Raw genomic sequence first — 27977 nt, 5'->3', positions numbered from 1 at the left:
ACATTGTTTCACAAAAGAGGTAAGTACGAGGTGGAGGGAAGATTGGAATCATCTTGATTATAGATTTATAGAAGTAGAAATCAGTTCAAACATTTTACAGCAAGTGCAAACGTTTAATGAAACAACTACGACACAGACATTCAGTGATTCAGTGATTAGGCAAATGTGTTAAAGCAGCAGTCTTTCTCCCCGTCTCTCTCCGTCGTCTTTGTCTTCGTCTCTCTCCCTTTGTCTCCATCTTTCTCTCCCCCCCCCCCCCCCCCCTACTTCTTTATATTGCCTACAAACATTTCATAAAATTTTCAAGCCTTAGCAGTGAGATGACAGCAGAGGGAAGGGAATTTCCTTGCCAAATAATTTGCCTGCTTCTTTCAGAGCCGGTGTCCTGGACACAAATGAAGCCTTAGTCCTGGACAAAAACAGCACTCTCCATGGAATCTCCATTGAACATGCTTCTTAGTATAGGATAGGATTAAACTGTGTCTAGGAAACCGTCCCTCAGGGTTCTTTCAGGGTCTTTTATCTAAGACTAAGTGTTTTATAACAAACAACTTGTAACATGACTCTGATTGACTGACTTATAGCAGACCCCAGGTCACTATTGGCACTACAAACACATACAATTACACACAAACATACTGTATACAAACACAATGCTGCCTTGGAATGTGAACAGACATGAATTATATAGCTACAACGTTCTCTTGATAAAAGAAAAGCACAGTGATTCGGATATTGCAATACTGTAAAGCTAGAATGTGTAACATTTTCACTGGCAAATGTGATGCTCTGGGTCATTTCGTAAATACTTCTCCTGAATTATAAAATCAACCCTCAAGTATATATGATTAAAACGTTTAAAACGTCTTCATTTGGGACAGAATGAACCTATAATCATTAGTTAAACCAATTGTGCACAAGTATTGGAATACATAAGGCAAAAACGTAACCTATAAAAACAGGATAATAGAAGGAATTGATGAGTTAAAACATTGTTTCTTTAAAGCGTCACTAAAGGAATCATTTCAGGAATCAGTAATCCTTTCATTTGGGTTGTAAACGTCCATGATGGTACGTAAAGTCATCACGTTAAGTTGTTGAGATCTTTGGAATGAAACCACTTAAAAACGAATGAAAAAAATAAAAAATTACTCTGAGAACAATTCCTTTTTGGAGTAGATAATAACTTAACCGGTTAGAACAACTCTAAACACTTAAAAGTTGAAACCGTTCCGGATTTTTGCTGTTTTTTGTGGTGCTCTGGGGTTGATAAAAATGCATAATCAAACATTAAAAGAGACATCAAAAACATCAATGTGATTGAAGCTAAATGCCTTTTGTGACTTAATACAATTTAAGTGCTTTGGTAACATACACTGATGTACAAAACATGAAGGACACCTGCTCTTTCCTTCACAGACTGACCAGGTGAATCCAGCTGAAAGCTATGATCCCATATTGATGTCACTTGTTAAATCCACTTCATGCAGTGTACATGAAGGGGACATTAAGCCTTAAGACAATTGAGACATGGATTGTTTATGTGTGCCATTCAGAGGGTGAATGGGCAAGACAAATATTTCATTTCCTTTGAACGGGGTATGATAGTAGGTGCCAGGCGCACCAGTTTGTGTCAAGGAGTGCGATGCCGCTGGGTTTTTCCACTCAACAGTTTCCCGTGTGTATCAAGAATGGTCCACCACCCAAAACACATCCAGCATAAAAGTCAACCTGGGCCAGCATCCCTGTGGAACGCTTTCAACACCTTCTAGTCCATGGCCCTGACAAATTTAGGCTGTTCTGAGGGCAAAATGGGGGGTGCAACTCAATAGTTGGAAGGTATTCTTAATGTTTTGTGCACTCAGTGTATATTTCATAGTTGCTTTCATATCAAATATCTATTCAGCCAAACAATCTTAAATAAAATGTTCTTATGACTCTGGAATTAGGAATTCTCTCTTTCCAGAGCCTTCATAGCACAGTAGTAACACAGACCAAATCTGTCATTGATTGGAGGAATTCAATTTACAGATGAATTGGGGTATTGTTGGGATGATATGCAATGTAAGCAATTCTTCAGTGGTGGCCCCAGGGCTCATAAGCTGAATAAAAATATAAAAACAAACTGAAGAAGTGATAGTAAAAGGAACATTGCACTGCGGGAAAGCGAGGCCATCCTCTCATCTAATTGGTCTCCTCTACCAAATCGTACCTGAAACAGTAACAGATAGGTAGCTTATCAATCAAGGTAATATGGAATGTAACTGAATGAATATAGAAGAGGTAACACATGGGATGGCACCTACCATTGTGCATTGCCACTCTTCAGGTCCATCTGATCCAAATCCAGCTGTAACTAAACACAACAACGAAAAAAAACACAGGTCAGAGGTCATCTCAAAAAAGGTGCTTATAAACCAGGACAGAGATCATTAGATAGCCTACAGTAGCTTACCTTTCCAATGAGCTCTCTCTCGCGGCTCATGAAGGAGACGTTGTTTTTGACAGTCAGGTCCAGTCTCCTCTGCATGGACTCCTCCAGAGAGAAGTCGAAGTCAAACCTGCACACACAGAAAAAGGAAAAGACATAGAATGGCAGATACAGGGATAGTACATAACTTCCTGTTGTGGAGCTGCTAGTTTGATATACAGTGCCTTCGGAAAGTCTGAGGTCCTTGGCATTCAGACGTGATACTTTGGCATTCAGGCCAAAGAGTTCAATCTTGGTTTCATCATACCAGAGAATCTTTTTTCTCATGATCTGAGTCCTTTGCCTTTTGGCAAACTCCAAGCGGGCTGTCATGTGCCTTTTACTGAGGAGTGGCTTCTGTCTGGCCACTCTACCATACAGGTCTGATTGGTAGAGTGCTGCAGAGATGGTTGTCCTTCTGGAAGGTTCTCCCATCTCCACAGAGGAACTCTGGAGCTCTGTCAGAGTGACCATCGGGTTCTTGGTCACCTTCCTGACCAAGGCCCTTTTACCGTTGATTGCTCAGTTTGGCCGGGTAGCCAGCTAGAAGAAGAAGCTTGGTGGTTCCGAACTTCTTCCATTTAAGAACGATGGAAGCAACTGTGTTCTTGGGGGCCTTCAATGCTGCAGAAATATGTTGGTACCCTTCTCCAGAGCTGTTCCTCGTCACAATCTCGGGGCTCTATGGACAATTCCTTCGTCCTCGTGGCTTGGTTTTTTCTCTGACATGCACTGTCAACTGTGGGACCTTATATAGACAGGTCTGTGCCTTTCCAAATCATGTCCAATCAATTGTATTTACCACAGGTGGACTCCAATCAAGTTGTAGAAACATCTCAAGGATGATCAATGGAAGCAGGATGCACCTGAGCTCAATTTCGAGTCTCATAGCAAATATTTATGTAAATAAAGGTTTGTTTTTTGTATTTAATATATTAGATAGATTTTATTTTTTTTAACTATTCGCTTTGTCATTATGGGATATTGTGTGTAGATTGATGAGGGCTTAAAAAAATCTTTATCCATTTATAGAGTTAGGACTTCAGACAAAAATGCAAACAGTACCAGATACTATTACACAAAGACAGCAGGAATAACTCTGGGCCCTAGTTAAGGTAACTCTGGGGCGGCTGGTAGCCTAGTGGTTAGAGCATTGGACTTGTAAGCGAAAGGTTGCAAGATTGAATCCCCGAGCTGACAGGGTAAAAATCTGTCATTTTGCCCCTGAACAAGTTCCTAGGCAGTCATTGAAAATAAGAATTTGTTCTTAACTGACTTGCCTAGTTAAAAGGTCAAATTTAAAATAAACATGGTCATGAAAACTCCTGTCCCTACACATTCCCTCTGTCTCCCGATGTCCCCTTCTGTCTCACCTCTCATTGAACTCAGGATTGAGGTCTCTTTTCTTGGTGTTGGTCTTTCTCTTGGTGATCCTGTTCTTGTCTGGCAGAAGGATGAAGGAGACATAGGGGTCGGACCCGTCCTTAGCAGACCCACAAGCTGGCAGGCCCCTAAAGGCAAACAGAGAACAAACCGGGTGACTAACTGCATGTGGACACTGTACAGCACAATGTTCACTGGCTCCATACAGATGTAGGATCTTAATTTGAGGGGAACTTCCCTGCAATGCAGGACATGTTAAACTTGTAGTGTATTTGAGATTTTAAAAAGCTTCTGATGTTGGTAATTTCCCTTACAAAAAATGTATCATCATTGTCCTACAAAAATGTGCATGAATTATAATCCACATAATAATTCACAATTTCCTGTTGCTGCAGGATTATTTTCCTTAGCATATACATTAGGGCTAGCTTTCCCCCCCTCTTTTAAGTTGATTTATGCATTAATTCATTCAAATACAATAAAAGAATGGCTTAACATTCATAAATAAATTACTTTTATTTTTTTAACGCACACAACATACAACATAGACAGAAAATTAAGGTTATAGGTCTAGTGACTATACACCACCAGCCAGTCGGTCCGTGCCAGTGTGGTTCAGGACAGACCTGCAGGCAAGGTACAGTGATACACAGTGCATTATGGGTATTGTAGTTTGGGACAAACCTGCAGGAAAGGACGGTGATGAACAGCCGGTTCTCCTCTATTGAGTAGCCAATTTGCAGCTTCACCTGGCCGGGGCTCTGATCACCTCTGAGCGAGGAGACACAGGTAGACAGGGGGAGAATCTCAATTGGTTTTGCTCGACTCCTCGCGTCCTCTCCTCCGTCCTCTCCTCGCATCCTTTTGAAAAAGGTCAAAGGTAATCGAGGGGAGGAGGCGAGGGGAGGAAATGTGGAAACAAATGCACTTTTATGAAATCAGACTCTGGCAAATGACGTTTACAGAGGAGGAATCACAAAATCTATGTAAAATGATAAAAACTAAATGTAAGTAGTTGCGCAAGACATTTTATAGATAAAAGGATGAGTAGCATATCGTTTCTAAAATGTGTATTATTTTCTAATTTGACTTTCAAAGGGTTTGTGGCAAATGTCCAACCTCTTGCAGTAGGACTCCTGTAGCATACACCTCAGTATCCTATGCCGGAGGAGGCAACCGAGGAGAGGAGCAAACTCCTCCGTTCGACCTATTAACGAATTGACGCAGCTCCTTCATATGGTGACCACTTAATGGTTTCCGGGTCACGGAGGAGAGGAGGCCGGAGGAGTCGAGGCCAAGACCGACTTTTGCCCAATTGAGAATCTCCCACGGTTACAGTTTACATGGATTATAAAATGTACTCATTCCTTCATTACGACTAGGCCCAGAGTTTTTCCTGGCCAGGTCACGAGTTCAGGTCCCACTCCTGGCCCTAATTATGATGTTTGATTACAGATACATGATCATTTTTAAACTACAGAAAAGTGGTATTTCTTTCTATGGTGAAGTACAGTACAGAGAAAAACAACATGTGCCATGCTGGCCCGCTGGACACGATTCCTCAGTCCTCACTGTACTATACTGTAATGTGACCGGAAAAACAATGGGACATTGATGTCCGTGTGAGCTTTGGAATGACTCACAGTTGAGAGAGCGGTGATCTGTGTCGTAGGTTTGGTTCAGTGTCCCGTCTGTGGATGACATGGTCTCTGTCCTCACTGCCCTCCCTAGTACCATCACTGCGACACACTGCCAGCTGGGTGTCCAAGATCTGCAAGACAAAAGGCCATTTAATATTCCTCTCAAGTTTCAAGCTTCAGTTTATTCCATTAAAAAAAATATAATAATAATAATAATAATTTCACACGCGGTCTCGACACGCGTTAGAAAAACAGATCAAATATGACCTTTATGAGTAAGAGACGCGCGCGACAGTAAAATGATTATCAGGATAGAAGGTATTAAGAGCTCACATGATGACGCTAATGTAGAAAGAGGGGGTTCAGAGCAAATGCAATCATAGACAATGCCTTAGGGGCCCTGTCTGAACTGGATCATTCATGTAATCGTGTTGTTTTGGAGGAATAGTCATGGGACAAGTGGGGAGTTTGTGAGTCTCTGAGTATGAAAATCATGTGACAGTGCTGAGTTTGTTTGGAATAGAGAGTGGGTGTATGAGTCAGACATGGGTTCAAATAGTATGTTTTCTTTCAAATACTTTTGAGTGTTTAATTGAGCCTGTCTGAAATGCCAGGTGGGTAGAGTTTAAACTTTAGGGACTGTTCCATTGGTTCCATTCTGCCAGACAAGCTCAATCTAGCACAGATAACGCATTTGAGAGAAAAACAAATACTATTTGAACCCAGGTCGGGACAGTGGTGAGTCTGGTGCACAGAGTGTCTGTTTACTTTGAGTTTACCTTGAGTGTGGCCCTCAGTAGTATCTGGCTCTCAGGGAGGGCCCCGTCCAGACTCAGCCATCGGTCCAGCACCAGGCCCTGCTCTGACAGAACCTCTCTCAGTGGTAGTACCACCGTGCCCAGGGCCTGGCCCCAGCTGTGGGACAACTATAGTACAGAGGGATAGAAAAACATGAACACATGCACTCCCCCAATGATCAGAGGTAACATGTAGACCCATACTCCCGTTGTCCACCATCACTCCCAAGGTCACCAGTCATTCTCCCAGCGTTGACTGGGTCCATTAAAATGGCTTTCAATAGGTATCATCTCTGTATGAAAACGTGCTAACAGCGTTATCAGCCCTCTTAGGCCCCGTTCAAACAGAAAAACAAATGTGTACTTTTCAACCCTTTGCGGACCCTTTCTTCTCACCTTCACTATAAGGAGTTCCTCTTTAGGGTCACGAACCAGGAAGTGGAAAGCTTCATCCCACCGAGGAGACGTAGAGCGCTCACACACCTTGGAAAAAGAGATGGATGGAGAAACCAAAAAAGATACAAATAAATTGTCCATACTTTGGTTTCTCTAGTAAGCATATACAGTATGCAAATAGACCAGGAGTCAAGAAGACTTAAAGAGGAAGTGTTACCTTGGTCTTGTATGACATGGCCTTCAGCAGAATCTCCGCCCCCACTTTTGGCTCTTTTCCGTTCTTCTTCAACTGCGAACATGGAGAAAAAAAGAGAAAAAAAGATTAGTGTATAAAATAAATGAAAGGACTGCGGCAGAATCCACGTCGCCAAATGTACATACATAACAAATGTACAAACCAATAATGTAAGGCCATAATGTAGTAACAAAACCAAAAGAAGTCTTGTTGTATATAAACACTGAGGAAGTATTGTGGACTACATATAGTCACAGGACAACAACCGCAGCAGCATGAGAGCACACAGCAGGGCAGCGGGCCCTGGTCTCACCGGCAGGCTGTGTGCTCTCTCCACATACACAAACAGCACAGCAGCCGACGGCACTGCCTTGTTCTGGTACTGCTGCTCGGCCTGGAACTGAAGGATCTGGAGGGTTCAGAATTATAATACACAGTTAGGACCAGACACTGGTAGAGCATACACACACAGAGACAGAGAGACACAGAGAGAGAGAGAGAGAGAGAGAGACAGAGAGACAGAGAGAGAGAGAGAGACAGAGAGAGAGAGAGAGAGAGACAGAGACGGAGAGAGCACTAACCTGGTCTAGTCTGGCGGACTCTGAGAGCCTGGGGAGCCACTCCATGATCAGGTGAACCCGACCTGACTTCACGTCATTTAGAGTGTACCACTGTGATAGAAACAGATTACCACCATCACAGATTACCATTACCACAGATTACCAGACCACCACTATCAGACTATGAGAGTATCATTGTATGACACACATATTGTTGGAGGCATAGCTCTACCACTGTAGCAAACACAGCTAAATCTGTCATAAAAACAATCATTTATGGTGAATCGTTAGACGTTACCTCATCAGTGAACTGTGAGCTGATGATGTCTCGCAGGTTCAACTTGAACCTGTAACACAATGCATTCATGTATTTCATCTGGCTCTGAGTCGTTTTGGGGCAACATGTCATCTGGTCAGATCCTCACCTGCCCAAGAAGTCATCCTGGTCCAGATCTTTATCAAACAGCTCAAACTGGATCTCCTGACCAGGCAGCTGGGTTAGGATGATCTGAGGAAGCCCAACACAACACATACACAACGGGTGCTTAATGTCTCCCAGAGTCTAAATTCAACATTCATTCAATCCAATCCTTATTGTTTATTGTATTTCCGACATCCAGTTGCTCAATATTTTCTGGTCACCGTGCTCTTTGTACCTCGTAGAGTTCGTTCCAGTAGGGGTTGAGGTTCTCTTTGATGGTGTGGCTGCGGAAGGTGACTCCCCCGACCCTGATCTTGACGTAGGGGTCACTCTTCCCCTTCACCATGCCCCCCATGAAGTTATCCTTGGCTATCAGGTTACTGGCCTCCACCAGGTGGATATGCAGCACACCCTACGGAGAGAGAGAGGGGCAGAGAGGGAGAGATAGTGAGAGAGTGAGGGGCAGAGAGGGAGAGAGGGAGAGATAGAGAGAGAGAGAGGGGCAGAGAGGGAGAGAGAGAGAGAGGGGCAGAGAGGGAGAGAGAGAGAGAGAAGGGCAGAGAGGGAGTGATCGAGAGAGAGAGAGAGAATGCATGTGTGTCGTGTTCAACATTAGGAGGCTCCACAAAGATAAAATCTGAACGCGTACTTGAGCTTCCTAAAACGCATGGAACTTATTGTAAATACACATTTAAATTTTTTTAATGTATTACCTTTTAATGTGGCATGAACACAACCAGTCATGATGTTGTCATCTGATTGTCAAACAAATCCCTTCAGAAGGTAGGCTAACGTTACCTGCGCACGGTCGCACACTAAAAAAATGATTGTACACTGTACACCCTCCATTTGATTCGTGGAAAGAGACATCTTTTACAAAACACCAAACATGGTTGTGATTCGGCGATTGTCATCAGGCCTACACTCTTGAATTAATTGATGCGGCTTGCTGACAAATTGCCCTTTTTTGTAAAAAAAAAAAAAAAGTTGGGACACCTGAAAAGGGGCTGAAATACGGGATGCAAATACAGCTGTGTCTGTTCCGAGCTCATCTGCTCGGGAAACTGAGGGCCCAGTTGATAATGTTGCAAGTTCCCTAGCGGGCTGGACCCAGTCAATACAATGTTGCAAGTTCCCTAGCGGGCTGGACCCAGTCAATACAATGTTGCAAGTTACCTAGCCGGCTGGACCCAGTCAATACAATGTTGCAAGTTCCCAACTGTCACTGGTTTAAACCAGCTGGAATAAGAGTTTATCTTCATACTTACCACTATAGCAGGACAAAATTACGTTTGTACCAAATATGAGAATTTGTTCAATTAGAGACACCCCCCCCCCACACACACACAAAGTTGGACTTCTTTGAATTAATGGGAGCTCATGTCCATTCGGGGGGGGGGGGGCTGAGCTATCGATTCACTACAGAAGGAGCTAATTCTAAACGACACTAATTACTAGTCTGCAGCTAGAAATGACGTAAACCTAGAACGAGAATACCGACAAACACCGAAGCATCTAATCTATGAGAACATTTCTGAATGACACTCTGAAGTAACCATTCTAACCACCTATAACCACGAAAGACTTTGTGACTTCAATGAAAGTTAACCAGAGAGACTCTGATGAACCCTACAGGACGATGGAGGATTCCAGCAACAACGACATACGGGAGTAAATATATATACATTGCAATTATTCTCGAATGAGCGGCCGTTCATGTGCAAAGGATTAGCATTTCAATTCATATAATTCTAGACTGTGTGTAATGAATCCATTTTGTCTTTCCCGCTAATTCTCAGTCCCCACCCCTTTCTGTTTGTCTACCAAGATGTCATATCGGTTTAGCCCACTAGGGACTTTTCTATCACTGTTAGTAACCAATATCTACTGTTTGTTTGTTATGTATTTCTGTGATTATTTAGTTAGTTAGTAAATAAATAATTAAGCCAATTTGTATATCGCTGATTCATAATTTATGCTGGGGTTCGTGCAGATAACCAAGATTTTTACGACGTTTGGAACGAGACTAACAAGGTAATAATAATACATAAATGAGAATGACTAAACGATCTGAAGAGTTATATTCGGAAAATTATAGCTCCGTAAATCAACATTTTCCGTGGTGCCCCAACTTCCTAGTTAATTAACTTGACATGATTAGTTTAATCACGTAATAATATTTACACATAGAGAATTCACCCTCTACCCCCAGCTGTGCCCTGGACACCATATGTGAACTGATTGCCCCCCATCTATCTTCAGAGCTCGTGCTGCTAGGTGACCTAAACTGGGCCATGCTTAACACCCCGGGCATCCTACAATCTAAGCTTGATGCCCTCAATCTCACACAAATTATCAATGAACCCCAAATCCGTAAACACGGGCACCCGCATAGATATCATCCTAACCAACTTTCCCTCCAAATACACCTCCGCTGTTTTCAACCAAGATCTCAGCGATCACTGCCTGCATCCATAATGGGTCTGCGGTCAAACGACCACCCCTCATCACTGTCAAACGCTCCCTAAAACACTTCAGCGAGCAGGCCTTTCTATTCGACCTGGCCCGGGTATCCTGGAAGGATATTGAACTCATCCTGTCAGTAGAGGATGCCTGGGTATTCTTTAAAAGTTCATTCCTCGCCATCTTAAATAAGGACGCCCCATTACAAAAAAATGTTGACCTCACATTAAGCATCTCCAAACCAAAATTAAATCTAGAATTGGCTTCCTATTTTGCAACAAAGCCTCCTTCACTCATGCTGCCAAACATACCCTCGTAAAACTGACTATCCTACTGATCCTCGACTTTGGCGATGTCATTTACATCTCAGACTCCTCCCTGGACATGTACCTTAAATACCTTGGAAGAATCCACTCGGAAAGACTGCAACATCGACCAGGATATCCACAATCAGATCAAACAGGCCTCATCCTTCTTTAGACGGCTAAGGAAAAGGGTTTTCGACAACAGCAACCTGCACCTACCCACCAAAGTTGCAGTGTACCAGGCATTATGTGTATCTTCACTCCTTTATGGACTTGAAACCTGGGCAGTCTACGGCCAACACTTAAAACAACTGGCGTCCTTTCGCATAAAATGCCTCCAACACATTTTAAACGTGACCTGGCAGGACAGTGTTCCGCACTCAGAGATCCTCCAGAGGAACCAACTGGAAGAGCATTGAGGCGTCCCTCACACGCAACCAGCTTAGATAGCTCGGCCATGCCATCGGATGCCAGAGGACCGCCTGCTAAGAAAGACGCTGTACGGACAGCTACAACTGGGACGTCGCTCTGCAGGTGGCCAGAAAAAGCAGGCTAAAGGACCAAACGAAGACATCACTATAGGAGTGTGTTAGATGAACCCTGCCTCCCTCCAGACATGTTTCTGCGACTCTTCCAATTGGCACGGCCTCTGCCACAGGGAGTGCTGTTGGCCGATGAAAAAAAAGACTGAACGTTGCCTGGCGAAGCCACAAAGAAGACATATGACCAGGCCTGGAAGTCAGTGTGTGTGTGTGTGTGTGTGTGTGTGTGTTTCGGTTAGCGGACTCACCTCACTAGCAAAGTCCGAGTCAGGGGTGGTCTGCTGGGGTCGGGTGGGTACAAGTTTGGGGGCTCCACTCACTCCCCCAGGGGTCACCTCTGATGAGATACCCCCATCTCCGTGGCCTGACCCTGGGCTTAGGGGGTGAGGAGATACGGGGCTGGTAGGAGAGGCATCCTCATTTAAATACAGCACCTATATCAGGAGAGAGAAGAGAGGGAGATACTTAGTCGGAGACATACATTTTAGGACAGGTTATGTCATGGCATCACTGTGTGTGTGTGTGTTCCATGTGTGTGTGTGTTTGTAGGTGTGTGTGTGTGTATATATGCGTGTACTCATGCCTGCATGCACGCGTGTGTGTTTGTAGGTGTGTGTGTGTGTATATATGTGTGTGTGTACTCATGCCTGCATGCACACGTGTGTGGTTGTAGGTGTGTGTGTGTATATATGTGTGTACTCATGCCTGCATGCACGCGTGTGTGTTTGTAGGTGTGTGTGTGTGTATATATGTGTGTGTGTACTCATGCCTGCATGCACGCGTGTGTGTTTGTAGGTGTGTGTGTGTGTATATATGTGTGTGTGTACTCATGCCTGCATGCACACGTGTGTGGTTGTAGGTGTGTGTGTGTATATATCTGTGTGTACTCATGCTTGCATGCACGCGTGTGTTTGCATGCTGCGCGTGCCTGTGTGTGTTTTCTGTGTGTGCGCTGTGCTTCCCGTGCGTGCTTTCCTGCATTTGTGTGCGTGCTCCCCACCCACCCTCAGAACAGCGTTGATATAGATGCGGCTGGCCTGGCCAGAGTTGTCCAGCTGAAACCACTGGTCCATGCTGAGGTCAGGACTAGCCAGCAGACGGGACAGAGGGATGGACAGACTGCCAAGAGACAGGGCCCGGTCATCATCCTTCACCTGGAGGGAGGAGGAGGAGGAGGGAGGGAGAGGAGGAGGAGGAGGAGGTAAAAAGATGTGTGGATATGATTGACAGGTGGATAAGGGTGGATAAGGATTGATATTCTACAACAGTGGTGTGTGTCTGTGACATCTGCAGTAAACGAGGATCCACTGTGACCGTTAAGTCAATATTACGAGAGACAGAGATGGACAGAGATAATGATGGATAGAGACAGAGATGGACAGAGATAGTGATGGATAGAGACAGAGATGGACAGAGATAGTGATGGATAGAGACAGAGATGGACAGAGATAGTGATGGATAGAGACAGAGATGGACAGAGATAGTGATGGATAGAGACAGAGATGGACAGAGATAGTGATGGATAGAGACAGAGATGGACAGAGATAGTGATGGATAGAGACAGAGATGGACAGAGATAGTGATGGATAGAGACAGAGATGGACAGAGATAGTGATGGATAGAGACAGAGATGGACAGAGACAGTGATGGATAGAGACAGAGATGGACAGAGATAGTGATGGATAGAGACAGAGATGGACAGAGACAGTGATGGATAGAGACAGAGATGGACAGAGATAGTGATGGATAGAGACAGAGATGGACAGAGACAGAGATGGACAGAGACAGAGATGGACAGAGATAGTGATGGATAGAGACAGAGATGGACAGAGATAGTGATGGATAGAGACAGAGATGGACAGAGATAGTGATGGATAGAGACAGAGATGGACAGAGACAGAGATGGATAGAGAGAGAAAGAGATAGATAGAGACAAAGAGATAGATAGAGACAGAGATGGATAGAGACAGAGATGGATAGAGAGAGAGAAAGAGATGGATAGAGAGAGAAAGAGATGGATAGAGAGAGAAAGAGATGGATAGAGAGAGAGAAAGAGATGGATAGAGAGAGAGAAAGAGATAGATAGAGAGAGAAAGAGATGGATAGAGACAGAGATGGATAGAGACAGAGATGGAGAGACAGAGATGGATAGAGAGAGATGGATAGAGACAGAGATGGATAGAGACAGCGATGGATAGAGACAGAGATGGATAGAGACAGAGAAAGAGATAGATAGAGACAGAGATGGATAGAGAGAGAGAAAGAGATGGATAGAGAGAGAGAAAGAGATGGATAGAGAGAGAGAAAGAGATAGATAGAGAGAGAGAAAGAGATAGATAGAGAGAGAGAAGGATAGAGAGAGAGAAAGAGATGGATAGAGAGAGAGAAAGAGATAGATAGAGAGAGAGAAGGATAGAGAGAGAGAAAGATAGAGAGAGAGAGAGATGGATAGAGAGAGAGAGAGAAAGAGATGGATAGAGAGAGAGAAAGAGATAGATAGAGAGAGAGATGGAAAGAGAGCGAGAGACAGATTGATAGAGAGAAAGAGAGAGACAGATGGATAGAGAAAGACAGATTGGCAGAGAGAAAAATAGGCTTGTGGATCTCTTATCACCTGAATAGAAATGTCCTGTTTGCGAGGGTCCTGGATGTAGAATGTGAAGGCAACTTCCCACACTGGGTCAGTGGTAAGATAACAAGTCTAGGAACCATAGGGGAGAGGATACAAGGTGATGGACCATGAGAAAAATACACTAACCTAGCACTTAAGGCAAATGGACACCATAGTAATTAAGACCTTCTGAGGGTCTATGGGGGTGAATTCCTACCTTACTCTCCTTGGTTGTGTCTTCTACGGACAGCTGCACCATGGGGCTGGGGTCCTTGTTACCCTTTTTCATCTGAAGCCCAACAACATATCATACAGATTTGACACACGCCAACAGCCAGCCACAGGGGTCATAACGAAGAGAAGCTTTCACTATTGTCACAGCTAAATGGGGGTCAGAATAGACAAAGGCCTGCGTCACCGCAGCCCAGAGCATCAGTCAGTCTGTACTCACAGGCAGGTCTTGAGCCCGGTCCAGGTAGACAGCCAGGATGGCTGCCGAAGGAGGGTCTGCTGTCTTACAGGTCATATTCTGGTTCCTCTGGATAACCTGATCACAGGGGAAGACAGGGCTTTAGTGGTCCATCGCCATTGACTACAGTTTAAATGCTGAAGGCGCAATGAGATTTCTATCCAACTTGCAATGGCAAGGTTTACGCGTCGCAAACTACATCACAAGCCCTCCTTATTCTAAAACTGTGAGGGGAGTCTGGCCAAAACCATTCAAGCATTTTATTTGACGATGGGAACATTAGTAGTGATACAGTGATGTAGTGTAGTGGGCACCTCATTGAGTCGGTCAGCAGAGGACAGCAGAGAGAGCCACTCCAGACGGAGGTGAACACTGCCAGATGGTACATCCTTCAGACTAAACCACTAGCAGAGAAAGAGAGGGGGGGTTTAAAGAGAACTTCAGACTGAACCAATGAGTGTTGAAGGGGGAGGCTTGAGGTGGAATGACAAAAGACGTCACGTTATTGTAGTGATTATTGTAGTGAGATGGTGGTGAGCCCAGAGAGCCAGAAGGAGATCAGAAGGTGGGAGGCACACGGGGTCTGCATGACACCTGCTGCTTAGACGGGATTACCAGATACAACCGTAATTCAGTCTACAGCCGTGTCTTAAGGGTAGCCTTAATTCCAACTCATTCCAGCTTTTACTATCTTATACGAGATACGGACAATAGCTGGTAGAGAGAGATATACACAGTATACCTCAGTTAAAAATCTCATTGACTGGAGCTACTTCTATAATAGTGAAAGTAAATGACTTTTTACTGAACCTATACTATCTGTGACGTGTCAGACTTTCTTTCAATATCAAGTAAATGAGATGAAAAACTAAAGCATATAGCCATTAGTACTTGCAACTCACCTCATCTAAAACTCTGGCCTTGTGTACGATATCTAGATCCATCTTGACCCTGAGAGAGAGAGAGAGAGAGAGAGAGAGAGAGAGAGAGAGAGAGAGAGAGAGAGAGAGAGAGAGAGAGAGAGAGAGAGAGAGAGAGAGAGAGAGAGAGAGAATGAGAGAGAGAGAGAGGGGAGAGAGAGAGAGAGAGAATGAGAGAGAGAGAGAGGAGAGAGAGAACGGAAGAGAAGAAGGAACATTCATATCTGCGTTCCATCTTCAGCGCATTACAACATAGCACAAGTGCATTTGTAACTGCAATGGAGATGGTGTTACAGAGAAACACAGAGAAACCGTGAGGGAATGATGATGATGCTACCTGCCCAGGAAGTCATCCTGGTTCTGGTCTTTATCAAACACTTCCACCTCCAACTCCTGACCAGGCACTTCATGGACAATCACCTGACACACACACACACAAAAAAAACAACACCAGATGACACCGTAGCAACAGTAACAGCAAACAACACGACAGACAATGTATACGTAGAAAGAAAAGCTGTAAAAAAAAAAATCTATTTGTCCTTCGATGGAGTTGGTTACTAAAGAATGTAATTTCTTTAAAAATACAAGGTGACAGACACATGCGGATAGGATGAATTGAAAATTGATCCAGAAAGGTCCCATGTTTGATAACTACATTATTGCAAAGCTATATGGCAGCAAATATAAGGCCCCCGTGTTTCTCTCAACAGCCCTGAAGTCCATGCTATCAGACATACTCTGCACGTTGTGCAAGGCTGTTCATTTCTCTATAGAAACCAAGGCCAGAGTTTCCCCTTTTCTTTGCTGCACAAAGCAGAATACGCTGCCTGAGGGAACAACCCGTTTTGGTCAAAACACACGGAGAGGTTAGTGCACTATTTAGGGAATAGGGTGCCGTTTTGGGACACACTTATAATATGCCGATCTGCTCCTCCCACTGTAAATATTTCTGTGTGGTTCACTGAAGTGGTATTTCTGCAATATGCAGGCAGGCCTCGTTTTTTTTGGTGGGGGGGGGGGGGGGGGGATTCTGCAGAGAGAAGCAGATTAAACAAACCAAGGGCACTGCGACATGCCACATTCTCTCTCATAGCAGGCTGCAGGTGGTGGAGGGACAGGGACCAAGGCCTAAGACAGATGTCACGCTCAGGGCTACAATCAGGTCATGACAGGGAGAGAGGCGTTTACAATGGCGCTGGACAAGCAGCGAATGTCAACCCACTGGGCACAGACGTCATTTCAACGTCTAGTTTTGATTTTCATTGGGTCGAGTTGTCGACTAACATGAATTCAACGTGAAACCGAGCAGAAATGTCACCATATCATTGGATTTGGTGTCGATTTTGGAACTAGCAAATAGCAAATCCAAATCAGTTTCCCACGTTGATTCCACGTCACACTGAACGTTGCTGCTGAAATGACGTGGAAACCAGCTTTCAACCCGTGGGAGGTCTCCTTTCTCAAGTTCAACACTGTTACAGTAATGTAGAAATCCTCCTATGTGCAGTGTTGTTGTGTTCCAATTTCATATTTTCATTTTGCTGACCATTTGCAATGTCCTCCTGAGTTGTCTTGAAAGGGGCTTGAAGTAAGGAGGATCTACTGTAACTATTCTACGGTTGGTCTTTCCCCCGGGTTCCCAGCTGCAAGCCCCACCTCAATAACAGACACATTTAACAAGGCTCATAAATATGCAATAACTAATAATGAGCTGGGGGACCAGCAACGCTCTGCGGCAGCTCTGAGTGATGAATTCAGCTTTAGACAGTCTGTGGTGTTGTATTCCATTTATTCTCCCCGCTCTCACATCTCTGTAATAATTGGTCGGAGAACTATCCCAGCTGTGAACGGTGAATATTCATCTTTAGACAGTAATGTATCAGTTCCCCCCCCCCCTCTCACCTCCTACATCTGTCTTCTCTCTCACTCTTCTCTCTCTCTCTCTCTCGCTTTTTCCTCTCGTCACCTCAAGCATCTCTCTCTCTCTTTCCGCTCTTGTCACCTCAAACTTCCCCCTCTCTCTCTCTCTCTCTCGTCACCTCAAACATCTCTCTCTCTCTCTCTCTCCGCTCGTCACCTCAAACATCTCTCTCTCTCTTTCCGCTCGTCACCTCAAACTTCCCCCTCTCCCTCTCTCTCGTCACCTCAAACTTCCCCTCTCTCTCTCTCTCGTCACCTCAAACATCTCTCTCTCTCTCTCGTCACCTCAAACATCTCTCTCTCTCTCTCCGCTCTTGTCACCTCAAACTTCCCCCTCTCTCTCTCTCTCTCTCGTCACCTCAAACATCTCTCTCTCTCTCTCTCCGCTCTTGTCACCTCAAACTTCCCCCTCTCTCTCTCGTCACCTCAAACATCTCTCTCTCTCTCCACTCTCGTCACCTCAAACATCTCTCTCTCTCTCCGCTCTCGTCACCTCAAACATCTCTCTCTCTCTCCCTCTGCTCTCGTCACCTCAAACATCTCTCTCTCTCTCTCTGCTCTCGTCACCTCAAACATCTCTCTCTCTCTCTGCTCTCGTCACCTCAAACATCTCTCTCTCTCTCTCTCTCTCTCTCCGCTCTTGTCACCTCAAACATCTCTCTCTCTCCGCTCTTGTCACCTCAAACATCTCTCTCTGCCTCACCTCATACATCTCTCTCCACTGTGGGTTGAGGTTGCTGTCCACGGTGTGTGATGTGAAGGTCTGGGTGCCCACACGCAGCACAGCGTACGGGTCAGACTTCCCGTCTATTATCCCCTTAATGACCGTGTCCTTGGCTGTCAGCTCCTCAGCCTCCAGCAGGTGGATTCGCACCACTCCCTGACAGACCGACAGAGAGGCATGATTAACACAGAGTCTCCCTTTCGCCGTCCACTGGTTCCACATTCTGCAGCTTTGCCCGGAGACATGGCTGTGAACTCCTACAGTCATACGTCTCAGTTACAATCGGTGTTTGTCTATGTCAATCATACAAGTAGGGTAAGTCAATCTGTTGTGTTTGGTAAATGCTTCAGTCAGTCGGAGTCTGTGACTCTCCAGGACAGGTGATTGAGTATTTCAGTGGTGTTACCCGTGGGAGAGGGGAGCGGAGCTGCGCAACGTGCAGGTCGGCCACCAGGGGGATAGTGAGGCGGTTGGGGAGGACCAGGTACGAGGCTATAGCATCCATTATCTTAGTGTCCGACATGGCACTGCAAATGAATGCAAGGGTGGCGTTGGGGACACACAGAGATGGGAAACAAACAAATAGACAAAGACTATATACACTACTGCTGACAACATGAACATGCATCAAACATGATATCTTGGCACGTATGCACAAAGGGTCTCAGAGTAGGAGTGCTGATCTAGTATCAGTTTTGCAGTTTAGCTCATAATAAGTCAATATAATATGGACAGAGGGAACCTGATCCTAAGTTAGCACTCCTACTACGAGACGCTTTACGGGCTCTGGGTAATAGACAACAGGACCAACCAACGACACCCGTTGAGTAAGGATGTGGTTGAGGCAGGGTACCTTGAAATCATTTTTTAGCTAAATGTGATTTCTCAGTTCAGTGAATACAATTAAATAAGAATCATTAACAGTGTTGCCAGGAATCTTTGATATATGATGTTAGCAAACTAAAGTTAACTACAACATCACTGACAATTAATGATTTAATTGCAATATCAGACAATTAGCTACATGTCTTATCCACACACAATGTGATCAGGGACACTGACAGTGTCCTAGTAAAAATGTGCTACAACTATGGTCATTGACAATGGCCAATGACAATGACCGTAGTTTGGCAAGACAGTACAAACAGATTGGGGACCAGGCTACTTCCCCCTGAGGTGACACAAAGATTAAACACACCGCAAACAACAATGCCATACAAGTGGTCCTTTGAGAAAGCCAGAAAGAGCCCTCTCACTCACTTGAGTCCAGGGATATCCAGCAAGTTGGTCAGCCCAGTCCAGTTGATGTCCAGCTTCTGTGAAGGCAGATGTAGTTAAAGAGAGTCAACTTCAGAAGATGCTGCACCAAATGAATGAATGGATGTATGTGTGGACGGACGGGTGAAGGAATGAAGCGATTGGTAACAGAGACTCACAGGCCTGCGTATGAAGAACATGGTGACGGCTCCCACCAAAGGAACGTCTCCAATCAGGGGCTCCAGAATAACCCTCAACATTCCATGTAGCTACAGAGACGGGGGAGGGGGAGAGACGGGGGAGGGGGAGACGGGGGAGAGACAGGGGAGGGGGGAGAGACGGGGAGGGAGGGGGAGAGACAGGGGAGGGAGGGGGAGAGACGGGGGAGGGGGAGACGGGGGAGGGGGAGAGACGGGGGAGGGGGAGGGGGAGGGAGGGGGAGAGACGGGGGAGGGGGAGATGGGAGGCGAAAAGGAGGAAAAGAGATAATGAGGGAAATAATTAGAGAGAGCGACAGAAACCGAAAGAGAGAGAATGATACAGGTTAGCTTTATATAGAAAGACTGCAAATTTGCGGAGGGGGGGGGGGGGGGGGGGGGGGGACGTCTCATGTACTGCACTCCCACCAAATCCCCAGCAACACTGTTCCTTCTCTCTTTACCTGTACCCCTTTCACTCCTGCTTTGCAAAAGTACTTTTTGATCTCCACATTGATCTCCACATCACCCGCATAGCTGGAGAAAGGAGAGAGGGGAGGAGTCAGGGGGGAGAACAGGGAAATGATGTAAGTGTCAAGCTTCTGCTGCTGCTATAGACAATGGACGTGCTCTTCATCACAGGTGCATCACAGGGGCGGCGGCTGCGTACCTAATGTACAGATCCAGTAAGACCTGCCGCTTGTCGTGCTCCGTGTGAGCCTTCACTCCCACAACCTTCAGGGCCTACGACAACAACAAAAAAACACACACATCATATTGTGTTATCATGAGCATAGAAAGTCCACAACATAGATTGTGTTTACTGCAAGATGCCGTGTATAAGGTAACCTCGTCTGCAGGCTATTGGGGAGGAAGTCTGGTGCTAATAAGAAGTGATTTGTTTGTGTGGAAGTGTTCTGGATGGTCATTAGTATCCGAATGAACCTGTCCATCTTCCTTTGTATAATGACAGGGTATACCAGAGCCACATATGTACATCTCTATAAATGACTTGGCTCTGGGGGCCTACTATACAGTAGTGACACTGTGTTATATGCAGGCCGGGGCTCTTGTACCTTGTCCCCTAGGTTGACTTTGGTGAAGCTGAGGGTCTGTAGGTGGGTGTTGGATGCACGTATGACTGGAGCAATGGTTTCGACCAGTAACTTCTCCAGATACTGGCCCACGAAAGGCCACGCCTGCTGCAGAATCTACAGGAGAGAGAGAGAGAGAGAGAGAGAGAGAGAGAGAGAGAGAGAGAGAGAGAGAGAGAGAGAGGTAGAGGGGTAGAGGTAGAGAGAGAGAGAGGTAGAGAGAGAGAGAGAGGTAGAGAGAGAGAGAGAGAGAGAGAGAGAGAGAGAGAGAGGTAGAGAGGTAGAGGTAGAGAGAGGGAGAGAGAGAGAGAGGTAGAGGTAGAGAGGTAGAGGTAGAGAGGTAGAGGTAGAGAGAGAGGTAGACAGAGAGAGAGAGAGAGGTAGAGAGGTAGAGGTAGAGAGAGGGGGAGAGAGAGAGAGAGAGAGAGAGAGAGAGAGAGAGAGAGAGAGAGAGAGAGAGAGGTAGAGAGGTAGAGGTAGAGGTAGAGAGAGGGAGAGAGAGAGAGAGAGAGAGAGAGAGAGAGAGAGAGAGAGAGAGAGAGAGAGGTAGTGAGAGGGAGATAGTGAGAGGGTGGAAGGGGGATGTAGTCATGCTTCTCACTGTGTGTTTACAACCTAATAAATATACATGAGATCTTCCTTTGATCTTCCTTCCTCATCGATTGCCCACGCTTCAAGGACACCTTTGTCATTTTTCAAGGACTGCAGTGCTCGCAGGCGATTTCACTGAATGTTGAATTGTAAAATGTATCGAGAATAAACTATCTGCATTAGCTTGCTTGCCAAAGCTCATTAGGTCAACATATGCTATGCCATATCTCATTCATATTTACGTTGTAGAATCACATTTGAAGTCACAGATAGTAGGTTCCGTAACAACTGATTAACTCTACTGGCCAACCAAAAAGGACATGTCCTGTACATGTCCCTTGTAATTGACAGCATCTGCAAACGCAGAAAGAGGACCTGATAGTGAAAGATTTCACAACCTTAGAGCATGATGTCCCCTCCCCTGTATCACATCTCCACTTACACTACAGGAAACGACAACCACACATCTGGTCGAGAGGCTCTTCACATGACGGAAACACAAAAGCCGATGCCCTGCAGTCAAATGACCTAGTGACCTCATGGGTGGAAGTTAATTCAAATGTTTCATCATTTCATCATTAATAAACAAACAATTTTTTAAAAAAAGGGTTTTTTATCTGACAAAGATGTGGTGTTTCTGTGTCAAACAGTAAAACAAATTCAGTCTTCTGTGATGTATATAAGGTGTAATATTGGGATGCAAACTCAAAATGCAATACATTTCCACTCAATATCTGACATGGTACAGGTGTCTTCTTTTCTTAAGCCCATCGCCATGTGTGTGTGATGTGTGTACTTTTGTTTCAAAGTAGATGTGTTTAAGACTACCAAGAAACGCTGTGTGACCCTGATTTAGCCCACTGTTTGTGTCACACTGCTTTGCTTTTATCCTGGCCAGGTTGTAAATGACAACTTGTTCTCAACTAGCCTACCTGGTTAAATAAAAGGTCAAATAAAAAATAAAATAATCAACTATACATTTGATGGTTCACTTTTGTATGGTTCCACTGTGCAAGTCACCACTTGTTGGTCATATTGTTTAAATCATACTGCCATGCAGTTGTTTACACCGCGAATTCATGGAAAGATCCATCTGAGATCCAAAGCTTGGCGTCACTTTGAAAAGGTGCTAATTTCTGAATCAGTGTGTGAGAATTAAAACGGCAATCAGCATTGGAAACAATAACAAAGCTCCGACACCGCCCCTGTTTCGGTAAACAGCTGAGGGATGGGGCTGGAGAAATGTAACCACTCTCAAATCCATACACGTAGCTATGGATGCAAGGACCAGACCATCTATGAAATCAAATGTATGGTTTTAACCAGGTTTTCAGGCTATATAGTGTTTGTTTACATTTACAAGCTAATATTTTGGGTTCTGGTGGGGTACGACAGTTGAACTAAGGGGCATTTCGAAGTTATATTCTTCAACAATCAAAGGGTTGATTGATTCGATTTACAAGGCCCAAAAATTAATGTAGCAACTGCTGATTGGCCCTACAAGGCAGTGGCACTAATACTTCTCATCTCACTTGCCAAGCCATTCCCTTTGACGATGACCTTCCCCCGGGCCCTGTCTGTTTGTCTGGGGCAGCGTCCCAAATGGCACCCTGCTCCCTACGGGTCCTGGTCAAAAGTGGTGCACTAAATAGGGAATAGGGTGCCGTTTGGGGCACAGCCATGATCTCAGTGATACGGTGTGTGCTCGCTCACTACTCCCGGAACCCAGCAAATGCAGTGAGCACTGAGCTACTCAATATGTTAAGAGTCTGTCAAGAGAGACTACGCGCTCAAAGACTATCCTCACCAACGAGGTATCGTGTGGTGAAAATCCTCCTCATTAATCCAGGATTTAAGCCAAGGGATTGTGAACTGTAACTGCACGTAAATGAATAAAATTCCTAACGAGGACATAATGACATTCTGGCCTGTGTCATCCTATCTGTTGTTTTAGAAATGGTCAAATTCTAATTAAATAACATTTCGGCTGTGCCATCCTATCTCCTGTCCTAAAGAAGTGCGATGGGGAATCAGGCCAGGGTCTGTAGTTGCAGCCTGTCAGGCAGAGAAAGAGGCTGGGAAGGAGGCCCCTACGCAGTCAGAGCACGTGGTGGGTGTCAGCCAGGCAGCTAGCCTGGAGCAGCCCTGGTTGTTGCTTGTGACCGATAAGCCGAGCAGATCACTCCCCTACAATACGTGCTTTGTCACAGAGACTTCATTACGTCTCCCAGTGAGAAGGGCAGCCTTGTTTATTGATAATCACATCACCGTCATCCTCGCTGAAGCTGCTGCTGGCACTCAGCGGAGATGGAGATGGGAGGGAGGCTCGCTGCTGCAGAGGGTTTAGTGTGTGTGTGTGTGTGTGTGTGTGTGTGTGTTGTCAGGGGAAACCTTTACACTCCCCTCTGACTCTTACTAGAGGATGATAGGTACTAATGGAGGGAGTGCAGCGCTGCCAGAGGCAGAATGTAGACACACACCGCAACCCAGGGCAACGATGGACAGGCACAACAAAGCTCCTCCATCGCCACACCAGCACAACGGCTGTGTGTGTGTGTGTGTGTGTGTGTGTGTGTGTGTGTGTGTGTGTGTGTGTGTGTGTGTGTACATGTTTTCCTATATTATCACGACCAGAGTGTCCTGACGAGGTAAGAAAACAATACATATTTTTGAAAAGCCAGGACTTTTTTTCATGTCCTGAATTTGTTAAAGTGATATTTTAGGCTTAAGGGTTAGGTTTAGGGTTTGGGATTAAAGTTAGGGTTAGGATTTGGGGTTAGGTTTAGGTTTAGCATTAGGGGTTTTGGGTTAAGGTTAGGGTTAGGTTAAGAGTTAGGGAAAATAGGATTTTGAATGGGAATACATTTTTACTACCTGAAAAGACCTGAAAAAAAATAGTGGTGTGTGTGTGTGTGTGTGTGTGTGTGTGTGTGTGTGTGTGTGTGTGTGTGTGTGTGTGTGTGTGTGTGTGTGTCTTGGGGTAAGGGTTTAGGGGTTAGGGAAAATAGGATTTTGAATGGGACTGAATTGTGTGTCCCCACAAGGTTAGCCCCCTCAAGACTGTGTGTATGTGTGTGTGTGTGTGTGTGTACACTACATACCTTGTTCATCCACTCAACTTTCTCCACGTCCGGAAAGTTGACCTGCAGAGAAAGAGAGAATGTGATTGGTTAGATTTTAACTTTGAACTGCCTTTAAACAATATAGCAGAAGAGTGTGACCTGGGTAGGAATGTGTGGAGCTCGTGAAATGGCTAAAGATTGACTTGAGACAGTAAAATCAAGATGTGTGTGTCTTTTTGGCCCATCGCCCATGTTGGAAAAGACAACGAACCACAGACCGACCCTAAACCTTTCCTCCAAAGCAAAACCACAGTCACAAGACCTTCACAAGATCACACTGATCATGATCAAGTGTGTATGCGCGTGTGTGTGTGTGTGAGAGAGAGTGATATCCTGTGATATCCTGTTGACACAAAGATTGTGGTATAGTGTGAGTGTCCTGTGGGAGGGGTTGTTAAAGAATGTTGAAATAGTCCCATGACTAAAGAAAGTTCTCTTTCCTGATATGGTCCAGCTAGTCTCCCTCTCCCCTTGACTGATGTCTCTGAGTCATCAAGCTTATGGCATCTAAAAGGAGAGCCGTAGCACAACCCTCAAGTTCTAGGGAACCTTGGAACTGAAACAGGAAGTGGGGGGTGCACACAGAAAAACGCCTAAAATTAGGGTGGCACGGCAAAACCTCAGAATGGAAACTCTCTCTTGTTGAAATGCTGAGACTCATCGTGCGAGTAACTCACAGTCACTATGAGGCTAACTGTGCCAAATGTAAATACGCTCATGCCTCTGTGGCCATCTTCGTTGGACTAAATGTTTATTCTGAATTCCACCGTGACTGTGGCATTTTAGAGTTTGGACTCGTACCCCTGGCCCTGCACATTAAGAATGTCCAAATATAGCTATGGTTGGATGGACTACAGAATGAAGAAGGTGAGGTGGGGGTTGGTAGGAACAGAGTACAGTAGAAGCAGATAAAAAGGTATGAGAGAGAGAGAAAGAGACGGAGACAGAGAGAGAGACATGTTTGCTCATCAGTTATGTTTATAAACATGATCAAACTGTGTCAGACAGTTTCTGGATCATTTGTTTACAGATGTAGACATATTTTGACAGTGTAATCAACGGAGCCTTTGTTTTTTGGATTATGACGAGTTAATGTAAAGCATTTCTAAGTCATTCAGTATTATTCTAAATCAAATGGTGTATTTTATTCATTAAAATGAATGGAAATGTTATATTGCAGACTGTGGCTTTAAATGACCAGATTGCAGACTAGATAGTGGGCTGCAGATGTGTTCTGCAATATGCAGTTGCAGAAGCAGGCTGAGCCTATAGAGAATACACAATACAATATAGGTTTGTCACTTACCCATGGGGGTAATTCCCGTTTACTCCTAAAAGCCCTTGCAGTGGCGTATGCTCTCTCGTTCTCCAATACGTACATGGCTGACCGCAGCCGCATCACTTTCTCGTTGCGACTGTGTGTCCATCCCATGTAGACCATCAGACCGAACAGAACTAAGGTGATACTAAACCCGAAGTATCCTGCCAGGTAAACTGGCAAAAGTGTAGCCAGGCATTTTCCAAAGGACCACAATACGGACACCGCATGTTGGCCGGGCGGTTTGGGTGGCTGCGTCTCTTCCGGCAAGGCGGAATCTGCAGCCCCCGAGCCTGTGGCCATGCTCGGCCCTGCATCCCTAGATGGCGTCGCAAAATCCTTCTCCATGGAACAGCTACCTATGCAGTTCAGCGTTCAGTGCCTTCTTGTTGGTGAATTACTAATTAAACGAAATCCGAAATTAGGTTAAGCCTGCAAACCATTGACAGTGGTTTACTCTATGGACACGAAATGTTCGTCTAAAATACCTCTTGAATCGGTAGCCTAAACAGCCAAAACCCTCTCTTCGTGTATGCACTGACAAGCAGACACGGACAAGTGGATTCTAATATTTGTTAGGCTTGAGAGGGCGTGTTTTCTAAGTGAAAGCCCTCCTCAAATCCAATAGAGTAAAAAGTCACCCTAAAATGTACTTGTTCCGAGAATAGTTGAAACGGACCGACTCCCCCGCACCAACCAGTCAATGAGTGACGTCTCCTACAAGAAAAAAGCTATTGCGCTGCTGCAGTTTTCACACACACAACAACAAAAAATCCGCATAGCTAGCTTTCCAACAGACTGAGAATCTATTTGCAGTAGCCTAAGCCTATGCATACGGTAGTAGGCTTATGAATAAATGTGATAGTAGGCTAGACGACGTTCTTGATAAAGCAACCAACGACGGCAACCGCTCAAGCAAACCGTTATCTCTTGACGCCTGCCTGATATAATGTGCCTATTTACTCACTGGTGAGTGCACGTGTCCACACTTAGGGTTTTGGAGTCTAGTGTAGGCTGTTGAATGTTATGTTTTTTTTATCGGCATGCTACCAGTTTGTTAGTAATTTAGTATCCCATTGTTAATAGTCCAACATGCATTTGTAAAGGGGAAACACGTATAGCCTGTGCGTTTATGTTTTCTATTTTTTATTTTTATTTCAACCTCAAGACAGCCATCCCAAGCTAGAAAATGTCCTACAAAATAGGATACTCATTTTCAAAGCCAAGGAAGGCTATCCCTTGTTTACACACCACCACCATGTGACAGGTAAGTATCCTTGGCTGACATCTATTGGAACAGGTATCCTGTAAATACAACACTGTGCCAGAGAGATCAGAGAAATCAAACCATTTTGCCTTCAGGGTATTTAACCTGTTTGTGTTTGTTCCAGCGTTTTTGAGGTTTTGGGTTGGACTTAGGCTAATTGAGGTTTTACTTTTAAAAAATTCAAGTAGGCCTAGTTTATAACAAAATGAAGGCCTACATTTTATACAGGCCTAAAATCGTGGAAAAATGAATATAGCCTGCCGTTGGCAACAATACAATAATAGTCTACATGAATGGGCTATAAATGTACAATAACATGTTTTTTTCCCTACAGAATTATAATTTCTTTCGAAGAGACATATCCAGGGAAACTACTTCTACCCAGCTACTAATGTAGGCCTACTGGTTGTCACGGTTGCATGCCTGTTGCTGTGATAGCTCCACTTAGTGTCACTGCAGAGCAGTCAGAGTATTTAGATAGAGCACAGTTTATAGGCCAGACATGAGTATCTAATAATACTGTATTTTGATTTCTCTCCTTACAGGCTTGAGGCACATCTCTAGGCTAGCCCACTATAGCCTGCTAAATACATCCTTTCACATGAATACAGCTACACGGCTGTCAAGCACCCATGGCCCATTAAATAGGGGGTTCCCGAGTGGCACAGCGATCTAAGGCACTGCATCTCAGTGCTAGAGGCGTCACTACAGACCCTGGTTCGATTCCAGGCTGTATCACAACCGGCCTTGATTGGGAGTCCCGAAGGACAGTGCACAATTGGCCCAGCGTTGTCCGAGTTAGGGTTTGGCCAGGGTAGGCCGTTATTGTAAATAAGAATGTGTTCTTAAATAAAACTGAGTTGGGTGGTAGGTTCCAAATGTACCGCGGCCCTTTAAAAAGGTCACTCGTGGCTTCAAGCCACACCTACCAAATGGAGCAAACGTATCCCCAAAACATTCAAGTTCAACAGACTTTGAGGTATATTTGCTCGGTTTGGTTGGCGTGGCTTGAAGCGATGAGTGATGTATTTAAAGGGCAGCGGCCATGTCCCCGGTCCCTCCCTGTTTTTCAACTGGTCGTTCAGAACGGCACCATTTCCGTTTAATTGAACACTGTTTTTTTTTTCATACTAAACACAGCTACGGTCTCCCTTTCTGAATATGCATCCCAAATGGCACCCCATTCCCTATATAGTGCACTACTTTTGACTAGGGACCTATAGGTCCTGGTCAATAGTGCACTGTGAAGGGAACAGTGTACCATTTGGGATG

At 44.9% G+C, this 27977-nt stretch overlaps 1 protein-coding gene across 2 annotated transcripts; it reads right to left on the bottom strand.

The window, feature by feature from the left end:
* Positions 1-84: 84 nt before the first annotated feature.
* LOC110491980 (extended synaptotagmin-1) lies at positions 85-27747 on the bottom strand. 2 transcript variants are annotated; one of them, XM_036946889.2, is made up of 31 exons: positions 25427-27747; positions 24100-24141; positions 20390-20524; positions 19984-20057; positions 19778-19850; positions 19296-19385; positions 19120-19175; positions 18266-18386; positions 17839-18015; positions 15550-15632; positions 15195-15243; positions 14607-14696; positions 14275-14370; positions 14041-14112; positions 13827-13913; positions 12217-12366; positions 11461-11646; positions 8138-8314; positions 7907-7989; positions 7780-7828; positions 7503-7592; positions 7235-7330; positions 6904-6975; positions 6687-6773; positions 6273-6419; positions 5497-5624; positions 4538-4714; positions 3844-3981; positions 2456-2561; positions 2307-2356; positions 85-2212 (listed from the first exon to the last, which is right to left on the bottom strand). In XM_036946889.2, the coding sequence occupies exons 1-31, from the start codon at positions 25784-25786 to the stop codon at positions 2185-2187; spliced, it is 3369 nt and encodes a 1122-aa protein (XP_036802784.2). In that variant the 5' UTR covers positions 25787-27747; the 3' UTR covers positions 85-2184. The 2 variants fall into 2 exon arrangements, with proteins under 2 accessions (XP_036802784.2, XP_036802785.2); XM_036946890.2 differs by having other exon boundaries at positions 4538-4624.
* Between the last annotated feature and the right edge of the window lie 230 nt (positions 27748-27977).

The sequence above is a fragment of the Oncorhynchus mykiss genome, chromosome 16 (genome assembly GCF_057628025.1).
Source record: "Oncorhynchus mykiss isolate SJ-2025 chromosome 16, ASM5762802v1, whole genome shotgun sequence".
NCBI classification, from domain to species: domain Eukaryota; kingdom Metazoa; phylum Chordata; class Actinopteri; order Salmoniformes; family Salmonidae; genus Oncorhynchus; species Oncorhynchus mykiss.
This window is presented reverse-complemented; position numbering and strand designations above follow the sequence as displayed.

What these genes read in the sequence shown, in the direction of transcription:
- LOC110491980 (XM_036946889.2), bottom strand. Translation starts at nt 25,786, where the DNA reads ATGGAGAAGGATTTTGCGACGCCATCTAGGGATGCAGGGCCGAGCATG. An exon ending in AACAGGACATTTCTATTCAG is followed by an intron (nt 12,367 to 13,826) that starts GTGATAAGAGAT and finishes TCCTCCCTCCAG; the next exon opens with GTGAAGGATGATGACCGGGC. An exon ending in ACTCGGACTTTGCTAGTGAG is followed by an intron (nt 8,315 to 11,460) that starts GTGAGTCCGCTA and finishes CTCTCTCCGTAG; the next exon opens with GGTGTGCTGCATATCCACCT.